The 20,273-nt window shown below is 35.8% G+C and overlaps 3 protein-coding genes across 33 annotated transcripts in view; 1 reads left to right on the top strand and 2 right to left on the bottom strand.

Annotated features, from left to right (window-relative positions):
• Positions 1–11,342, top strand: part of fzd3a (frizzled class receptor 3a) — a 56,448-nt gene extending 45,106 nt beyond the window's left edge. Inside the window, exons 5-7 of one of the 3 annotated variants that reach the window (XM_087297486.1) lie at positions 46–194; positions 4,347–4,595; positions 6,951–11,342. In XM_087297486.1, the coding sequence (XP_087153612.1) occupies positions 46–194; positions 4,347–4,595; positions 6,951–7,203 (651 nt within the window). In that variant the 3' untranslated portion in view covers positions 7,204–11,342. 3 annotated transcript variants of the gene reach the window in all.
• fam49a (family with sequence similarity 49 member A) overlaps positions 1–12,133 on the bottom strand; it is a 113,374-nt gene extending 101,241 nt beyond the window's left edge. For both annotated transcript variants that reach the window (XM_088651566.1, XM_088651565.1), the window contains exon 1: positions 12,093–12,133. The gene's annotated coding sequence lies outside the window, so the exon portion shown is untranslated. The remainder of the gene's footprint in view (positions 1–12,092) is intronic.
• A 1,161-nt stretch (positions 12,134–13,294) lies between these two features.
• The window catches only part of cdc42bpab (CDC42 binding protein kinase alpha (DMPK-like) b), a 128,431-nt gene continuing 121,452 nt past the window's right edge, over positions 13,295–20,273 (bottom strand). For 15 of the 28 annotated variants that reach the window (XM_087297511.2, XM_087297513.2, XM_087297514.2 and 12 more), the window contains one exon: positions 13,295–15,734. In XM_087297511.2, the coding sequence (XP_087153637.1) occupies positions 15,603–15,734 (132 nt within the window). In that variant the 3' untranslated portion in view covers positions 13,295–15,602. 28 annotated transcript variants of the gene reach the window in all.

The following is a 20,273-nucleotide window of genomic DNA, read 5'->3' as shown; positions in this document are numbered from 1 at the left end:
TATGCAGAAGTGTGTGAAAGTGAATCTGCTTGTGCTGTTTTACAGGTTGAGAAGACCAGCAGGCCTGATATCGCCCTGTTCCTCATCAAGTATCTGATGATGCTGGTGGTGGGCATCCCGTCTGTGTTTTGGGTCGGGAGTAAAAAGACCTGCTTCGAGTGGGCCAGTTTCTTCAGTGGGCATCGCAGAAAAGAGTGAGTTTTGTGTAACGTTTGGTGAATTTCTTACATTATTGTTGAAATTTATTGTAGGGATGTCCCAATCAGGTTTTTTTGCCCTTGAGTCCGAGTCTTTTGATTTTGAGTATCTACTGATACCAAAACCGATCCGATACTTCTATAATACATTTTTTTATTTAGTTCAGCATATTTTAACATTTTAACTGTTAACAAACAGAGCACTTCTGTGAGGTAGCTTGAACAATCAAGTAATAAATAACATACATTTTTTACACTTAAGAGTTTAGTGCAACAGTAAATACGGAAAATATTTAATATAAAAACAAATAGCACCTCAGCTTAAAATACCCTGCAGGTAAACCCAAGTTTGCGTATCTCACAGTTTGCTATGGCAATGATGTCATCATCTGCTTTATAATACCTCCAGACCTCAGACATACTCGTGCTTTCCGCTTCAAGCTGCTTCCATGTTTTACTTTACCGGCATTAACCATTAGCGTCTCTGCAATAAAGTGATGTTATGCAGTTTCTGTGTGAAGTCAAGAAAGAGGTCTAACTCTGTGCCAACGCATAACTATAGATGTGTTCAAAAATAATGAGTAAATATATGCAAACAGTTGAAGTTGAATTATTAGCCCCCTTTAGAATGTCTCACTTGTTTTATTTCAGCTATAATAAAAGCAGTTTTTAATTTTTATTATTATTATTTTATTTTTTTGGAAGAATATGTACAATTACAGAATGTTTGCAAATATATAAAAAAGATCCTCCACATTTTACTTATGCAAAAAATAAAAGAAATTAAAAGAAATTAAAACTAAATATTTCCTTCTATAATTATTAGGTACAAGTGATTCTATTACAACTACATGTCTATATGTATATATACATACACATACACACATACACATATATACACACAGACATACACACGTACATACAATTTTTCCCTTGGTCTATTAACACAATTTACAGAGTCTACCTATGAATATGTAAACCATTATCTGAATTGACAGAGAAAAAAAACAAAAAAAAAACAAACAAACTTAGTTATCATTACAGAAGGAAAAGAAGAACAAAATATATACGAACTCAAACAAAATAGATCACAGTATGCAAACGAAAATAATACCCTATAATACCCCCCCACCCGTCAGTTTCCGTCTGTAGTGCACACCCGTAGGAAAGATTACTGAAAATGGGAGCTGCCATATGATTTGACAATATCCCCATCAAACAACTGTTCCATTTCTCCCTTCCAAGTACCTTATAAAAGGTTCCCATATTTTAAAAAATTTAGGCTTTTTATTTTGTAAATGGTACCGTATTCTTTCTAAATGGAGTGTGTTTGTGAGTTCACTGAGCCATAATTTGAAAGAAGGAGGAAGTTTACTTTTCCAGAATGTCAGAAGCAGTTTTTAATTTTTTAAATACCATTTTAAGGTCAAAACTATTAACCCCTTTAGGCCAATTTTTTTCCATAGTCTACAGAACAAACTATCGTTATACAATAACTTGTCTAATTACCCTAATGTGCCCAGTTAACCTAATTAACCTAGTTTAGCCTTTAAATGTCACTTAAAGCTGTATAGAAATGTCTTGGAAAATATCTAGTCAAATATTATTTACTGTCTTCATGGCAAAGATAAAATAACTCAGTTATTAGAAATAAGGGGCGAATAATTTAGGGGGCTAATAATTCTGACTTCAACTGTATTTATCCGAGTCCTGATTGCGATGTAACGTCTGAAACTGCGAGTCTAAAACTGTGTGATCGGGCTTGATTGTGGGAATTAAATAATCATCAAAAACATTTTCAACAAAAATAGAAGCAGTAAGTAAGCATTATTTTAACTTATAATGATACAAACTGTTTCTTGATTGAAAACCTGCGTTACACTTTGTTAAAAAATAGTAGTTTTAAATTAGTTTGAAATCATAGTTCAAAATATCACTGTTGATTTATTTATTGATTCAATAAAAGTTTTGATAAAAACGCAGCACTGATAGACATAAGAGACCCGTTTTAAATGTCATTATCATATGATTAAGTGTTACATGGATTTTCATCATATTACAATAATTTCGTTGATTGTTAGGTAGTCAGCTAGTTGGTTATGCCGAAAAGTAAAAAATAATACTAAAAAGGTTTACATTTTTAAAAATGAAACAGGTTAAGTTTTTAAATCAATTTTTAGGTGCAGTGTGTAAGTTTGACACCCAGCGGTTGACTTAGGTATTGCATTCCTGGATCAAACGCAAGTGCAGGTTGCCAGCTGATCAAGGCGTTCTATATAAAAGTTACGGCACGTGATAGAAGGAATATTTTCCATAATAAAGGGAGTTTTTGTCATAACCAAAACCTTGAATTGATCTATTAGAAACGGCTTTTTATTTCTCACAGGTAAACACCAAGGAAAACTTACAATGATCAACTCAGGTACACTACATATGCTTTATTCAGTGTTAAATGCTAATAATGTGAGTGTGGATGTCATTTTACATGACATTTATTCCCATACTACTGAAAACAGCCGCAGATACGTTAGTTCACCTCAGATCTTGAAAAAAAAAATAAATAAATTGAAATTGAACTTTATAACTGTGAAATAATGCAAACAAACTCATACTGTGTCAGTGATCCAGCATGCATGTTTAATAATGTTAAAGAGGTTTAATATATATTAATATTAATATGTGATCATAAACCTTACCATTTCATGAGTAAGTGCATATTCTGTGCTTCTGAATGGCTCAATTTAAATGGCTGTCATGCTGCATCTGGTGCAAACAGCCAAATAGCTTATCACTGCAAATCTCGTCACGTAGCGGACATTTTCAAAGCAGAATATCTGACTTCAGTATTGTTTGTCAGACAAACAAGTATGTTCACTTAGCATGTTTCTTGACATATTATGGTATTTTCATGCTTTAGAAGAGTCAAAAACTTACATACAGCACCTTTAATGTATTTATTTGTTAGCTACACTCAAAAAATTCAATTTGCTGCTTGTTCAAACTACTTCTTTGAATAAAGCTGGAGATTTTTTTGGAAAACTTAATTGTTTTATGCTCCATCTACTAAAATTAGTTACGTTAACATAATGGATTTGTGTTGGGACAACATGAATGAATTGGGTGGAACAGTGTAGTTCCACCAAATGTTAAAAACCTATACTTTTAAGTCTAAATGAGTGGCAGAAAGAAAACTAAAATTATTACTACATTTTGAATAGTACAAGACTGCTACTATCTAATTCCTGAAGGGCCGCAGGTCTGCAGTTTTGCTCCAACCCTAATCAAACACATCTGATCCAACTAATCAAGGTGTTCAAGGCTACTATAAACTATTAAGCAGATGTGAGTTGGAGCTGGTTGGAGCTGAGCTATGAAGAGCTGCGGCCCTCTAGGAATTTTAGATCACTGATTTAATCCAAAAACATTAAATCTAAAGCTCTAATAATTCAAATGACAACTTAAAAAAAAAAATCAAATAAATTAGGCAGAACAAGAATGAAGACATAATTGCTTTTTTAGATTTGATAAGGTTCACAATTAAAAGTGTCAGTACTGATGGTTTATTTTTATATATAACCGTATATTTATATATAAGTTTTTATATGATGACATGGTAAATACGTTTTTATTAGCATGAACAATATCCAAAAATGAATAATAATAATAATAATACAAACTTACATTTTATATAGTGCTTTTCTGGACTCTCAAAGCGCTTTGGGGGAATCTCCTCATCCACCACAATAAGTAAAAGATACTACTAAAAAAAAAATCTCTTCTACTGTCCAATAATGAGAAAGCTACAAGCACAGTATACCGGGAGTCTGCAATATGCATACATTTAAATATAATAAAAATAGCCACAGGAAGAAATTCAGTCAGTGTGACTTGAATAAATGCAAAATAGATAAGTCAGTCTATAAACAGTAAGCAAACAGTGTCAGTAAGTGTGTCCTGTCTCATAGGGTTTAGTGTAAAGGCCTCCTCTCTACACACCCCTGTCCCTCATATCAGGGCATTAACCTCCTCTCCTTCCACCTGTCCCACTCCCTCCTCCCTCATTCATCTGCACTCCTCCACCTTTCCTTTGTCTCTTCCTTCTGTCCTCCGTCTCTCCCTCCCCTCATTCCCGCCCATCTCCTCCGTCAGCAGTGCGGTGCACGAGAGCCGGCAGGTGCTGCAGGAGCCCGACTTTACCCAGCTCCTCCTCAGAGATCCCAACACCCCTGTGGTGAGGAAGAGCAGAGGCACGTCCACGCAGGGCACCTCCACCCATGCCTCCTCCACACACCTGGCCATGCTGGACGAGCCCCCGAGCGCGAGCACCAGCCGTGCCGGCAGCACCCGCAGCAAATCCAGCAGCTTCCACGGCAGCTTGCACCGCTCCAGAGATGGCCGGTGAGTGTGTGTGATTTTTATCGTTTTCATTCAAACCAGATTTGTCCTGTGAAGTGTTTTGAATTGTGCATTTTAATTAGATATTTGACGGAATCTCACATGGAAAATTAAAAGAGGGTGAGTCATAGTGCAGCTCCTTCCTTTTAAAAAAAACAGCCAGTTGTTGAACTCAAGCAAATCAAATGTAAAGCATCTTGAAGAGGGGGGGATATGTCAGATACTAGAGAGCATTTGGTCATGATTTTTTTTTCAACTGTAGTAAGGGTTGACATGAATAAAACCTAGGCAGAAGTGACAAAATATAAGCTTTACATGTTTATATCTGTTTATATCTTCTAAACGCAAGTTTTGCCATTGTTTTGGTGCGCACACTAGCATATAGTTATCCTAAAAACCAACAATACTGATACAAATTATTAAAAAAACTTGATTATAATTTCATGGGACCTGTTTGAGTTGACGTTATTGAGTGTGTTGCTCAATTTGTAAGAAAAAAAGCACATCTTGAGAGTGCAGAAGCATGGACTGATTGATTAAGCCTATGAAAGTATAAAGTATGTTACATAAACAGACTTGCAAAAACGGGCAACACAGAAATTTGTGACTAAAAAGTTTTTTTTAAAGCATCACAACTAAATTATTAGAAACCCGGAAGAGACGTGATGGTGGGGAAAAAAATTGATGGAAGAAACACTTCCTGTTCACTTTAGGCATGGGCCAGTATAAGATTCTGATGGTATGATAACCTTGGATAAATATGCCACGGTTTGACAGTATCACGGTGTTGTGATTACTGCTCTAAAATATATCTTTTTAAATGACTAGGTTAAATACAAAATCTTTTTTCCCTTTTGAGCACAATATATTTTATTTTGAGAAACATTAAAAATATGTTGGAAGAGTAAACATCTCAGGCTAAATGAATTGTTGACTTCTTCTGTCTTCATTTGTTTCAAAAACAGATTTTAAAAACAATTTAAAAGTGCATCTTTAGATATCTTTTCTCCTGAAGATACTGTTGTTCTAAAAAAAGTAAATAAAAAAAATTATACACATACCTTAGGAACAGTATTGGAGAGAATTATGATGGTTTAAAATCGTCCCATGCCTAGTTCACTTTATACATGTCAACTATCCCGTTTTTACCATTTTAACCCACTATCATCAGTTTATCATATGGAGCGCGTCCGTCAGTCAGCGTTTACTGCGTTTACTGATTGCACAGGAAGTTTGGCGACCGACGTACAGCATTGATAAATAGAACAGAATGCAGACATATTTATAATAATTTTAACATGCTTTCAAGATTAAAAATATGAGTGAATTATATGAGAAAATACTTCATGAAAGAATGATAGTGGGAAAGAATGGCAAAATACAGGAGAATCTCGGCAAAAACGGGCGGGTTGACGTATAATGTGAATAGGAAGTGTTTGTGGAACACTTCCTGAATACATTCCATGGCATATACATTCCATATACTTCCTGAATATGGAAAACATCTTTGAGAGATAGCGTAAAACCTCTTTGTGTGGGAATGCAAAAACTTAAAAATATATATTTTCCCATAATTTCGTTTTTTTTTTTCTCACTTCATCATGTCCCTTCCGGGTCTCCGTATCGTAGTAATCTTTTAACAGGTGTGATATTAAATTTGCACCAGAGTAACAGTTATGTTGAAATCTGTTGGAAAGAGTTATGACGTTTTAATTTTAATATTTTCAAAATATATTTAAATGAAGCATACTGTACACCAACAATCAAAATATTGAATAATTAGATCTTTTTATATGAGAATAAGATAATAATCTGATAATGAGACTTTTTAAGAGAAGTTTACTAGACTCAAAATTATCATTATTAAGTTTCAATTTAAAATGATTACAAATAACCAGTAATTTTCTATATTTAGTGCTCCATTACTGTTGGTTCTCAATTATGAACTATGGTTCTTATGCATGTTATTCTAAATAGTTTTTTTCACCAAAGCATTGAATGGTAATTTATTTTTAAATATTTATGTGTATCTTTGCCATCACAGAAATGAATTACATTATAAACTATCATTTTTAAATAGATTTTATATTGTAATAATGTTTCCCATTGTGGTTTTAGAATATTTATGCAGCCTTGGTAAGCATAACACACTTCTTTCAAAAATATATACTTATTCCAAACTTGTATTCATTATAACATGCACTTACATAATAGGAGTAAATATTCAGCAAGTTTTCCAAACCAAATTAGGCAGATGTCCCAGGATAATATCACCCCAATTGAGCACAGCTGGCCAAAGCCTGCATCTGCTTCTCTGACCAAAGATCTAAATGTCTCTGTCGCTGTGTTTGTCATCAGGTACACGGCCAGCAGTTTTCGCGGTGTGGAGGAGCGCGTTTCTCACGGGAGCTCCCTGCGCCTCAATGAGCCGCTACAGCACTGCGCCATTAACCGCCTGGACAGCCAATCACGGCACGGCAGCCTGCAGCGCCTCGAGAGCCAATCACGGCACAGCAGCGTTCGAGACCTCAGCATCACAGCACAGGCCATCCAGAGCAGCCCTGGAAATGGCATCCACCGCGTCATGGAGGAGGACGCGACCAAAGCATAAACTATACTGCAAAACTACTCGTAACTAATGGAGCTAATGGAGCCACAAATACCAGAGTGTTCGAACTACACTGTTAACTGTGCGCGTTCACTGGGAATTGAACCCACAGCCTCATGACACTAGTTGAGCAGCTCCACGAACAAAAGGGACTTGAATTTATTTACTTTAAATTTGACTTTTAGTCAGAGGATTTCCAAATCAGAGGATACCAAACACTTGAAATCCTTTACCGTAAACTACCAACAGAAGTCTGGGGTCTGCATGCTTTTTTATTTCATTTCATTTGGTTATTGTAAACAATTTCACCTATCTTTTTATCAAAAATCATTATAACAAAAATAAATAATAACACAAATTAAATAACCATATTAGAGTTACTTTTTGTCATTAAATTCTTTTTTAAAATCTATTACAAGGGCTGAGCGATATTGGAAAAACCTGATATTGCGATATTTTATTTTTCTGTGATAAATATAGTGATATAAATACAGTTTCACAAGACAGTTGATGGTTTTCTGGGGAGTCTAACAGTATTTAGGTACAGAAATTGAAGTTACAATGCAAATATCAAGTCCAAATATCAAAGCATTCTTAGAGCAAGCAAAAATATTGTTTAGTTTTCACCATCAGCATGAAAAGGTGAAAATCTACAAGCTAAACAAGCTAAATGATCTGCTACTGAGGTAAGTTAAATAATCTTGTACTCGATACTTGAAATATAGATGTTTGGACTAGAAACGAGACAAAAATTCTAAGTAAGTAAAACATTTTTGATGCATAAATCATATAAATTCCATATAAAAACAGTGATGAAATAGGATTCTCTAGCTCCTGGTCTACTACAATTCAGACTTAACACTGCATATCTTTGAGAAGTGACAACTGCGGATGCACACATTGCGATAACGATGCTGAAATTATATATTGTGCAGCCCAGTATTTATTACTAGGGCTGGGCGAGATTGCAAAAATGCAATCTCCATAATTATTTTCTATAATAAACGATATATATTGTATATATATCGATATATATTTACAAAACTATATATATTTCGATAGAAGTTGTTGCTTCCAGATTCAAAAAAGTACCGCAACAATAGCTGTTTCCATCCAAAAATGATAATTAATTTTTTGCGCAAAACTGGTGTGTGAATAAAGCCGCGTTTCCATCCAACGAATCAAATCGTCAGTTCCTGATTAACTGGGGCCAAATATCAACAGTAAAAATGGAATATGCTGTAATAAAAAAAGCTGCGTGAATCTTTTCTTCATTTAATAAATGACTTGAGCATCAGAAGGCAATCCTGACATGCAGTGAACACGCGGTGGCCAAAACAACATTTCAGATGTTTTATAATGTGCTCAATTTGTCAAATTTGTCAACTCACACACATTTTTAACATCACATGATCTCTTATAACAAAATCACATGACTTTTTTAATGCGCATACTGGAATTTGTTCGGTAAAAGTGTTTGCATTGCCATTTATGAGCATCTTTTCTTATCAAATAAAAGTTTGTCCTACACAGTTATGCGCATGTTTTTTATGCGCATTTTCAAAATGTATGCACATCTTACCATTTCCATCAACTTGTTTTTTATGTGAATATCTAAAATGCACATAAAAAATAGGTGGATGAAAACGTAGCTATTGAACTGAAGCCACAAAAATTAGACGGTCCATTTAAATGGCCATTAAAACATATTTTCAGCCAATAAATTTTTGGTATGCAAAAATTTACTGCATCTCTAATATCAACACACTTTTAGATTCCCATTGTTGCACATTTCTGCTGTGTGATTGGCTCCTAGATCAATATGGAGTAAAAATGTCTAAAGCTTATTACTGTTATTGACATTAATTTGATCGCAGTTCGATATAATATCGTTTATCAGCTCAGCCCTTTCTATTACAATAGAATAAAGTTATTTTATACCGTAATAAGATTTCAAAATCTGCTTTTCTGATCAAACTAATTATGCCTCAGGGAGCATAGAAACATGAACTATTCAAAAACTTTGTTTAAAAAATCATACAGACCCCAAATCTTTATAAGGTAGTGCATGTATTGTGAGCTTTTCTAAGGTGAGTCTGTGGAACCTTGAGTCAGTGTTCCTTCATAAACAGGGTCAAGCATAAGGGCTTATAATGCATCATTGATGTGTTGAGCCACTTGCTGTTTTATACTCCCGTGATTTAAGCTTTCTGTTTTGACCACGACAGATGTGGTTTTGAATGTTTCTTTCCATTGTTTGTTGCACTTTTGACTGTTTTATAGAGAAAAACTAGTGATGGATATTGATATCTACACACATTTGGGTCAAATATAAATGGACAGTTTGCCCGAAACTGAAAAATCTATCACCAAATATTACTTGTGATTTTGAATCTGGAAATTTGCAGTACATAACAATGTTTTACATAACAAAACTGATTTTTTTTTTGTATGTGCATAATGCCAGATTATGTACAGCACAGTGGCATTTTGGGGGCCTGAAAATGTAAACATTTTTAAACAGTTTTAAAATTGACGTAGACATCATGCGCATATGTATTGCTTGTTCAGTCCATGCTCTATAACAGTGGTTCTCAACCACATTCCCAGAGGACCAAAAACACTGCATGTTTTGGATGTCTCCTTTGTCTCAACCATTTCTAAATCTAGGGTTTGGTTAAGGAGACAGGGAAAATGTGCAGAGCTGGTGGTTCTCCAGGAATGTGGTTGAGAAACACTGCTCTATAAGAATGTGCTTGAGTGGTTTGAAGAACTGTCGGTGTGTTCAAAATGGGATATAGATTTGCACCTGAAGGGCACTTCATAGTGAAAACAGCCATGGCTGCCATATTGTTGTCCCGAACCAAAGTGTTCAAAACGGTTGTCGCTAGATTAGATACACTTCCGGCTGGAAGTTAACAAAAATTATTTATATTATTTATTACTTTTCACATTAATTGTATTTTATTAACGTCTACCCCCACCCCAACCCCAAAACCAACCCTCACAGTAACGTAAAAACAGTAGTTGTACCAAGTAAATTACCCAATTAATTGTATTTTTTAACATCTACACCTACCCCAACCCTAAGCCCAGCCATTAGAGTAACGCAAAAACAGTAGTTGTACTGAGTATTGTTTATGTTATCTATTAAATTACCCAATAAATTTTAGTTTTTAACATCTCCCCCTACCCCAACCCTAAATCCAACCATCACAGTAACGTAAAAACAGTGGTTGTACCTAGTACTATTTATGCTATCTATTAAATTACCCAATAAATTGTATTTTAACGTCTACTTTAACGTAAAAATAATAAATGTTGTTATACAGTATCATAAAAATGCTGCTATATTGATGTGCATATCTCACTTCCAGCCGGCCGTGTATCTTATCTAGACATAACCATTCAAAACTGGCCACTTTGAAGGTCCTTTCGAAATGAAGAATTTCAGAGGGTACAACTGATGGATACTTTGGGTCTTAACAATCCTATGCGCAGGGAAATTGATTGGTGATGCACCCTGCATTCCATTGGGATGGACTCATCCATAACCCTTCAAAGCTGTCACTCCAGAGGGTAAACTCTTTGAAAGGATTAGAGCATAGGGATGGAATGCAGTGTGTATGTGTGCAGGGCATTGTTGCTATACACAGTGATACTGCCATCTATTGGCCTGGCATGCAAAATACAGTGTGAAAAGGGATACTTTTTGACATGTCATCTGATTGTGAAATGTTTAAAAAAACTGCTTTTATAAACATTTTTTATTTCATATAAAATTATGAAAAACACCCTTATAACAACAGCTATTCTACAGAGAATCTTTTCCAGTGCCAAACGTCATTAGTTCTGTGTCTGAAGACAAGTACATTTTCATTTTTGGGTGAAATGTCCATTAAAGTGTGAAGAGCTGAATTTAAAAAAAAAACATACAAAAAAATGATGACTGTCATTTTAGAATAGATATTGTAGTCATTTTTGTCCTTTACTACTGAGCTCTTCTCTGTTGAGTTTTAGCACTAATGATCATTAGTCAAATTTGTGTCTTGTCATTTACCGAAAACTGTGAAAGGCTCTTTTGTTAACATGCTCAGACATCCTGAGTGCTTTATGTACAAAATAAAACATCACTCTCAACACGTTTACGTTAATGTGTGTCATTTCCCTTCGTTTATTGAAGTATATCAGCGTCAGCTTAATATAGTATTGTCTCCAGAACTGCATAGTGGCCAGTTTATCCAGTCTCTGATTGAACTTCCACCTCAAATACAGCTGTGCAAAACCATTCCCCTTTGCTTGAAGTGATACAGTTTTCAAGTGAGTGAGAAACAATACAACCATATGGGCATGAACATTTATGACATGCAAAACTGTACAAATTATTTCAAAGCAAATAACGTTATCCTGTTTAAAATAAATGAGGTGGGGATGAGAACATATTTACTTGTAACGTGTAAGAGATTGCAGACACATTTAATTTCAGATTTATGTCCAAATTCATTGCTTTACTGTAACGTTAGCTTATATAGAATGATAGCACATTGAGCTAACGTAATCTTTTTAGCTTTTGGAGCAAAACAATTTAGCGATTATCTCACAATGTTTACAGAGGGTAAACGAACATTTCACACCTGTAATTTAGAAAATCACGTTTAGCACTGTTAACCCCGCATTGTGAGGCCAAAATGTTCAGAATGAAACGAAACTTCAAATGTAACGTTAACGGCTAACGTTAGCGGTTTAACGTTAGCAACTGACAGTTTTATAACGTTACCTCAGAAAGTGTTTTGACAGCAACATAAACGTTATTTCAGCGTTTGACCGACTTAAACTGTTAAATGGTGACCAACAAAGCTACAATTTAAGTAAAAAAGTGGTTTCATTTTTACCTCAATAAGTCAAGAAGTGCTTTCAGGAGAAACTTGATAGTAACATTACAGACTCGTCATCACTAATAATGTGAGGATGAAGCGTAAACAAATGGCGTGCCGCCAGTGTTGCCAGATCTGACATTTTCCAGCCCAAAAGCTGTCCAAAACCCGCCCAAAATATTTGACTTTTATTTGATTTTATTTATTTGATGTTTTATTTATTTTTATTTTATTTAAATGGAAATTAATCTAGTTAGGCTACTTTGACTGTCATATTTTTACCCATACAGCAACCAACACCAGCAGTCACAGAACCACCACTTAATATTTAATAAAAGGTTAGTATTTTCAATTTCAGAAGGTTTCTTTTATACCAGTTGTGCCCAAACTCGGTCCTGGAGGGCTGATGTCCTGCAAAGTTTAGTTCCAACCTCAATCAGGCAAACTGGGCTAGCTAATCAAGCTCTTACTAGGACAATGGCCCTCCAGGACTGAGTTTGGGCACCCCTGTTGTACACCAAGGACAATGTAATGTAATGTAATTACAATACAATCAGTTAAACAGACTTCAGCCTTCATTTATTTGTTCAAGTGTAAAAGCGTCAACAGGCTAACGCATATATTCCATTGAAAATACTGGGGTAAAATAAACTGTCATATTTTAAAGACATGGCCTGGGAAAACGGAATTTAATGCAGTGCTTCTGAGACCCACTTTATATCGTGTATCTATCAGATCTATGGAGATCACTTTTTTGTTTTTAAAAGTGGCAATTTTATAATGGAAATACAGCTCACCAAAGCGCTGAGGCTGGCTGACTGAAATTAAAAGTGCATGTGTCTATATATGGCATTGCGGAGAAACAGATTGATAAAAGAGTTGATAAACCGCTGTGAGTTTAACTGCAGGCTCTTCAAGATGAAGAGTGAAGAGGAGTCAGATTTGTGTGGGAAGTCAGATTTTAAAGGTCACAAAACACCAAAACACATTTTTTGAGCTGTTGACAGTTGTATTTGTGTCCCTCACTGCTAAAAACAATATTAGGACACCTATATTTTGCTAAAAAGTGTAAATTGGTTGTTTTTGCGTTATTTCAAGCAAATTCGTACTTCCGGTTTGAAACGAATTTTTGAAGCTGCGTCACGGTCATGACATAATAGCCTGTATTCCAGCATGCAGACTGGGCGTCTGTGCCAGAGTGTGTCTTATTACGTCTTACAGTGTGATGCATTAATGCATGAGTAAGGCTTGGTTCAAACCAATCAGCGCGCTCTATTGTGCAACTTCATTAATATTCACTACTGTCACAGTGTTTAGACGACAGACACACCACGCTGTATTGGCAAAACAAGCGTGAAGTGTTGCTTTTATAGTTTGCTGCAGGTAAGTTTTGTTTTCATTTTCTCTCTGTGAGAGCGCAACCTTCCTTCACCTCCTCTTGCGGGTGACCCACGCGGTTTGTGGTATGTACTGGTCACTACTAACTGAATAGAGTAGGAGCACACAGTTGTTTTGTTAAATAAGTTGCATATAAAATTTAACTTTCAAAACCACCCAAATTTTGTCAACCCGCCAATGCCATTTTTTACCAGCACAATCAAATTCAAAACTGCCCGAAAACCCCACAATCTGGCAACACTGCTTAACAAGCTTGTACAATCATAGCGAAGATGCAAACAACGACAAAATTCTGGTATAAAAATGTGAATTAGGAAATAAAACCCAGGAATAATTGTTAACCCTGGTTAAACCCCAACCAAAATTAACCATCATTTTATATAGCAAGCGTGTAGTAATCATGTTTTTGATGAACTGATGACCACACATTTACTACAAACACCAGGTTAATTTCTGATAAGCAATGTTTTGTTTAATTTTTGTACAGGAAATTATGAACCGTGTAAAAACATAAAGTGAAATAAACCAGGATTGTGTTTACCAGGGGCTTAAAATGATCCATCAAGTATATCAAGTGTGCAAAGCCCTTTTTATGATATAAATAGATGGGAATTTGGCGTAAAAAAAAAAAAATTTAAATAAAGCAGTGAGGAACAAACAGATCCGTGCATGAGGAGACTTGCTTTCTTGTGCAACTCTGGATTAAATCAAACTAATTAAAGAAAACAAAGATCACCCTGTGTCACTTATTAGACGTGTGATTTCAGAGAAGTTTTAAAACATTTTCCTTGAACGGAATAAATGAAGCACCACAGAAGCAATTTAACAACTACATCATGAAAATAACATCCTGGCGTTGTGGAAGCAGATTCATGTAATATAGTTTAATGTTTTAACCCTACATTTAATACCAGTGGTGAATGTTTTAACACTTAATAGGATAAAATGACTGAAAATACAACTCTATTTTTTTTCTCCAGAGTGGAAAGAGCCAAATTATGTGGGTGAACTGTGTGTTTGCAGCTTCTCTTACTGCAACATTAGATGAAACCATCCAGGAACAAAAGCAAATGTCTTTTGTCTGTCTGCGAATCTCAAATTACTCAGTACATGTTGGACGAGTTCCACAATACGGAGCAAATTGTTCCAGATTGCAGAAATGTGATATTTGTATGCAACCGTGTGCGGATGATTGTACAGTTTCGGTCAATGCATGTGAGGCATAACGTAGATTTCATAGTTAAAGCACACTTGTAGTACAACAGCTTGGCCTGCGTCTCACAAAAATCGGACGAGTTCTGTTATTAAAATAAAATAACATAAAATAAAATACACAAGGCAGTATTGTCTCATAAACCAAAATAAAAGTCTAACACAACTTAAGCTTTTTAAATGGTCTTGGCGTGAGTATATTAAAATAATTTCTTCAAAATAAAAGCGATGAGATTTAGTTTTTCCCACATAGTTTATCTCTTCAATATTTCCTTATTATATATTATACTATACTTTTGACCTATATACATTACTGTGATGTGTGTTTTCACAGGTCATGTTGGTTGGCGGAAGGTTCGGATTATACGGAGACTGGTGGTAAATGACGAAAGAGATTCCAAGATGTCTGAAAGCCTCTAAATTCCTACAAATCTAGGACAGAAAGCAACAGATGGAGCTCTCATCCATTGAGCTGAAGTAACAAAGGAATCACGGCACACATCACTTTTAAAAGCAAATAAAAAATATACATCATTGCATTTGTTTTTTCCAGGTTAATTAGTGGGATCCTATAATGGAATCGTCAATCCAGTACGGTCCAGAGCAGAGTGAGGGACGTGACTGTATTTTCCACCTTGAAATGGCTGAATGATAAATAAATAAAAGTTCACCCTTAACCCAGTCTATATACAAACACCAGTCACGATAAAATCCGCTGGCTTTTCTTCCAAATCTGAAGTGGTAAAACTTTAGCAAACGCATTCAACGTTGGGATGGTTTCTCCTTGGGATGTTCTCCGGTGGTGAGCCTTTATGCAAATTAAGTGGGAGGGGCCTGCAGTGCAGCTGTATGGGAGGGGGGCGGAGCACTGTGACAGGCAGACTTGAGTTTGTTGTGATTGGCTCACAGTTGAGTCCATCATGTGTCCCAGGCGGTGCGGTCTGTGCTCTCCAATGAGAGGGACTTTGTCTTGTGTGGGGAGGCGGGGCTCGGCGGGCTGCTGAAGGTGGAGCTGTTGGAGGCAGTGGAGTGCCGCGGCGAATCAGAGTCCTTGAAAACGAACACAAAAATGTATTGTAAAAACAGAAACGCTACCTATGAGCTCACTAATCAAAAGAGAGTCTACTATAAGAATCGAAGCCTAAAAAACATACATTAAAAAGACAATCACGATGACCTACTATTCAAAAGTTTTCTTGTTTGTTTTTGAAAGAAGTCTTTTATGTATTTATTTGATTTAAACCGAATTCTCTTTTCACTTAGTTCTGATTTATTTACTCCAATGATGGTTAAGCTGTCACATGATCCTTTAGAATTAAAAACCTAGCTTTTTTCAGAAGGTTACTCCAAAATTGTTCACAAACTTGTACTTTAATATGGATGCTTGTTTCCACCACACAATAAAAAAAGTGAACTGTAATACAGTGGTCCCTCTTCAGTGCTTCCCACAGGTTTGAAATATACTTGCGGTGGTAGCCGGACTGAAACACACCTTTTACCCACAGCACATAAATGCACATAAATGGTCAACTACATGCGACAAACAAAAAATAATGTGATTTTTAATTACATTTTTATTTATTATGACACTGTTATACACCTTTTATTTTCAATAGGTTAAAGTTATTTTTAAAAAGGCTGTTAAAATAAATGAAATACACTATTTCTCTTACGCTATTTAGGAGCCATGTGCACCCACTGACAGGTAAAGACTGCTCTCTTTTTCTCTCTCTCTAAAGTTGCTTTATTTGCTTGACATTTACAGTATTGCTGTAAATACTGACATTTTAGATATGTATAAAGCATGTAATATATTAACATCATTAAATTAAAATATACAGCAAATGAGAAATAAATAACAGAAAAAAGGTGTACTGAACAGGATACATGGTATGCAGAAGACTGATTGATAATGGTATACAGCTATTCAGGACACAGAACACATTGCGCTGTACAAAATAGGCATGTCAAATTAGACAAAAAACAAAATCAACGAAACTGCGAGACCACCAAGGTGAACCACGTTGTGGCGAGGGACCACTGTATATAAACTTGCTGTTATTGGTTAGATAGAAAGTTACAAATAGCATATTATAATTATTATTATTATTAGACACTTATTTATAATTTTTTATTCATTTATTTTCAATTATGTGGCTGAAACAAGCTTCTATAATTTATTGTAACCTTGAATGAAAGCATACATTACTGACCCAAAACTTTTGAACAGTAGTGCACACATGCAATGATACAAACACTTTAAGGGTGCAAATAAAAACACACTCAAGTGGGATCTGCCATTTAGCAGTTATTAACTGACTGATGGCTTTGTAAACATGGCATCACTGCTTCAGACAAGTCATAAGTCTTAAAAGGTAAATATACCACATTACACAAAATAGAGAATTGGCGATTAAAGTCCTAAACCACTAAAACTTTGCAATATGCTCAGTTTAACAGGACAACATCTGAAAGTTTGGATTATAGACTGTTAAGAAGGCTCTACCATGTCTACAAAGCCAATAGGTGACGCTACGAAGTAAATAAAATGACAGTTATGTGAACTAAAACAAGACATAAGACAAATGGCTCATCCTCAAAAACACAACTCAATACTCATGACCTGCGGTCTGCCGCTGTCGACTCGTTGGAGTCTCTTCACAGCAAAACTTTGGAGAAACGACCACAGTAAGGCTTAAAATATACTTTTTGCAAGTTTGTGACGTGGTGCTATAGCACTTTAGCATATCCCTCTTCATCAATACATTTACACCTAGCATTCTTCTACAATGCTGACGTTTTGCTGCATTCCAATTGAGACAAATTTGGAGTTAGACTAAACATGGCCGCCAAATTGAAGGTGTCAATCCAAACCAAAATCAGATTAGGGTAAGGGTACAAGTGATGACACTTGAAAGACACCTTTTGACCCAAGTTTCATTTGTGAAGCAGAAGATGAAAAAGTTTGTTCTTAAGAGCAGTTCTTAACTGATCCTCTACACCCTTTACCCCTTTAAAGCTTTCTGAAAATAAACCCTTTAACAATTGGGGGTCAAAACTGGAGGATTGCTGTCCTGTAGAGTTTAGCCTCAACCGTCATTACAACAGCTAATATAGATCAACAGACCATCTAGACTCTATTATAGAGTGCAATTAATAATTTTTAAACTGAAATCGTGATTTGAAAGTGTACACGATGTTTAAAATCGCAAAAGCTGCGATTATTCCGATGTGCCATCAAATATGGTAACAAGCATATCGTTTTTGAAAGTTCTGACAATTTGTAAGCACATCACTTTAAGCAATGTCAAAAATGTAACACAAGCTAAATGTAAAGGTTTTATTCATCCTATAAAAGATTTTACATATCATTCATTTAACTGAATTTAAAATACTGTTGTTTTCTTAATTTGTCATCACAACTGACAACTTTATTGGGAAAAATGGCAACAATGTTCAAGAGGTTTTAAATAAAAAGTTACAAATTCTAGCATATTTTGTGTTGATGCTTGGTCTTTCTTTGGTGCTGTTTAAAGCACCACATTAGACCTCTAGGTCTTATATGAAATGACAATAAATTCCCAATCACATTATTGATCAGATAAATTGCAATTAGATTTTTTCTCCAAATTATGCAGCCCTACTCTATTACGCAAACAAGTTGCATCTGAACTGTCCAGAAAGCTGCTCTCCAGTAGCAGGATTGAACACCGCTGAAAAAGGGTATGGAATGCAGCCACTAGCACATTTGGAGCCTACATTTGTGTACTTGCATAAGAATATTTTTCTAGCCCAGCTCTCTTTTCATCTCTTAAAGACTGTCACTTTGTCTTGTGGAGACAGGGTTTGGTCAGCTGGAGCAGTATGAAGGCGAAACATGCAGATGAAAGCTTGCCATTCCTCTCTGCTTCGCCACAGTCACTCATGGGCAGTGGAGGATAAGGCTGTGGGCAGTGGATTCCTGAAAAGCACTCTGCAGGGCTGCCTGAATGTGCAGATGACAGCAGGCGTGTTGGTGCGTGTGTGTTTCACTGCAAACATGTGACGTTTACCTTCATCTTACTAAGCAGGGTCCTTAAAGCCCTTTTCAGATCAGGGGTCTTCTCCGAGGGCGATACTGCCTGCCACTGAGAAGGAAAGGGCAGACTGAGTGCTGGAATGGCTTCCAGGACTGTTGAAGGAGAATGGGGGTGGCCAGGGGGCGCAAAGCGCAGCGGTATGGGGAGATGACGGGTGAGATAGGGGCGCAGGTGGGTGGATTGCTAAGGATACTGTTGGATGTAGTGGAATGGGACGGCAGGCATAAAGTGGAAGAAGCATTGAAAAAGCTAGGTGAGGGGAACACAGCGCTAAGGCTAGCTTTGGGGTAAATGATATGAGAAGTGTTCCACTTTTGAATGCCTCATGGGAAGGGATGGGGCGAGCTGCTTTTTATAAGTCAGGAGTTGTGCAAAAAAATCAAACAACTTTAGGCCAACGTAACGAGTGAGTAAATTACACTTGTTTGGGGAAACATTGATAGAAATGTTTGCTGACAGTCATGTCATTCAAAAGCGTTCAAAAGTAAAAGCTATCAATGAGAGAACAATGATTCTAAAAATATAACAGAAAGTATTTTTAACTGCATCTTGCTTAAAAACTGTTTGTGTATAATAAGATGTGCCTTCATGTGTCAACCTTTCATATCTGCAGTCATCATTTGTTGCATTTAAGTACTTTGTTGGCAGATAATAGTAATGCAAGTCAAAATGCATTAAACAAAGGACTTTGAATAATATGTAGCATCTCCTCCATAAAAGATAAGCTGTGTTCCTTTTTCTGGATTTTTATAATATAGTAAATTTTTTGGTATCACTTTATTTTGATGGTCCATTTGAGTATTAGTAGACTGTCTGCTTAATATCTGCTGATACTGCTCCTTCAACAGACATTTAACTGACTGAAAGAAACTTTGCAAGTACATGTCAACTTACACTAACCCTAACACTAAACTAACAGTCTTTTTATAATCTAATCACCATCAAAATAAAGTGTGAGCAATTTTAAATGCTGTGTATTATATATTTTATATATGATATTTTAATGACAGTCATATATTTATGTAAGGGGGTTTTCACACATGTAGTTCGTTATCTTGGTTCTTTTGGTTCAGGCCAATGAATACATAAATACTTATTCCTGTATTAATATAAATAGTCTTGGGGTTCGTTCTTCGTACCTCGCTTAAATGATCTAAAATGATTTGGCAGATCCTGGATCTGTTCATCTTGACAACTGATCTCTGGCCAATTTGGTTGTTGGCAAATCAGATTAAAATGTCTGGATGAACTGATCTGAGATCGCTGCGTGTGTTGTGAAGGACAGATCTATCGATCCTCAAAATCACGATCAGCAATCCAACGATTGGTTGATGGCACAGCAGCGCAATGACATCATCTGATTAATATTTAATTATTCATGTGAGCAAAATCACATAAAATTAGTAGTAAACGGTTATAACTTATAACGCAATAACTTTCCACATGTGATGTGGGCTGCAGGCTTTACACATTCAAGCGTCAAGAATATTTAGCGATTTTATTTAGTTTT

This window comes from Danio rerio, chromosome 20 (genome assembly GCF_052040795.2).
Source record: "Danio rerio strain M-AB ecotype USA chromosome 20, GRCz13ab, whole genome shotgun sequence".
Lineage (NCBI taxonomy): Eukaryota > Metazoa > Chordata > Actinopteri > Cypriniformes > Danionidae > Danio > Danio rerio.
Note: the sequence above shows the minus strand (reverse complement) of the source record. Positions and strands in the feature narration are given on the sequence as shown.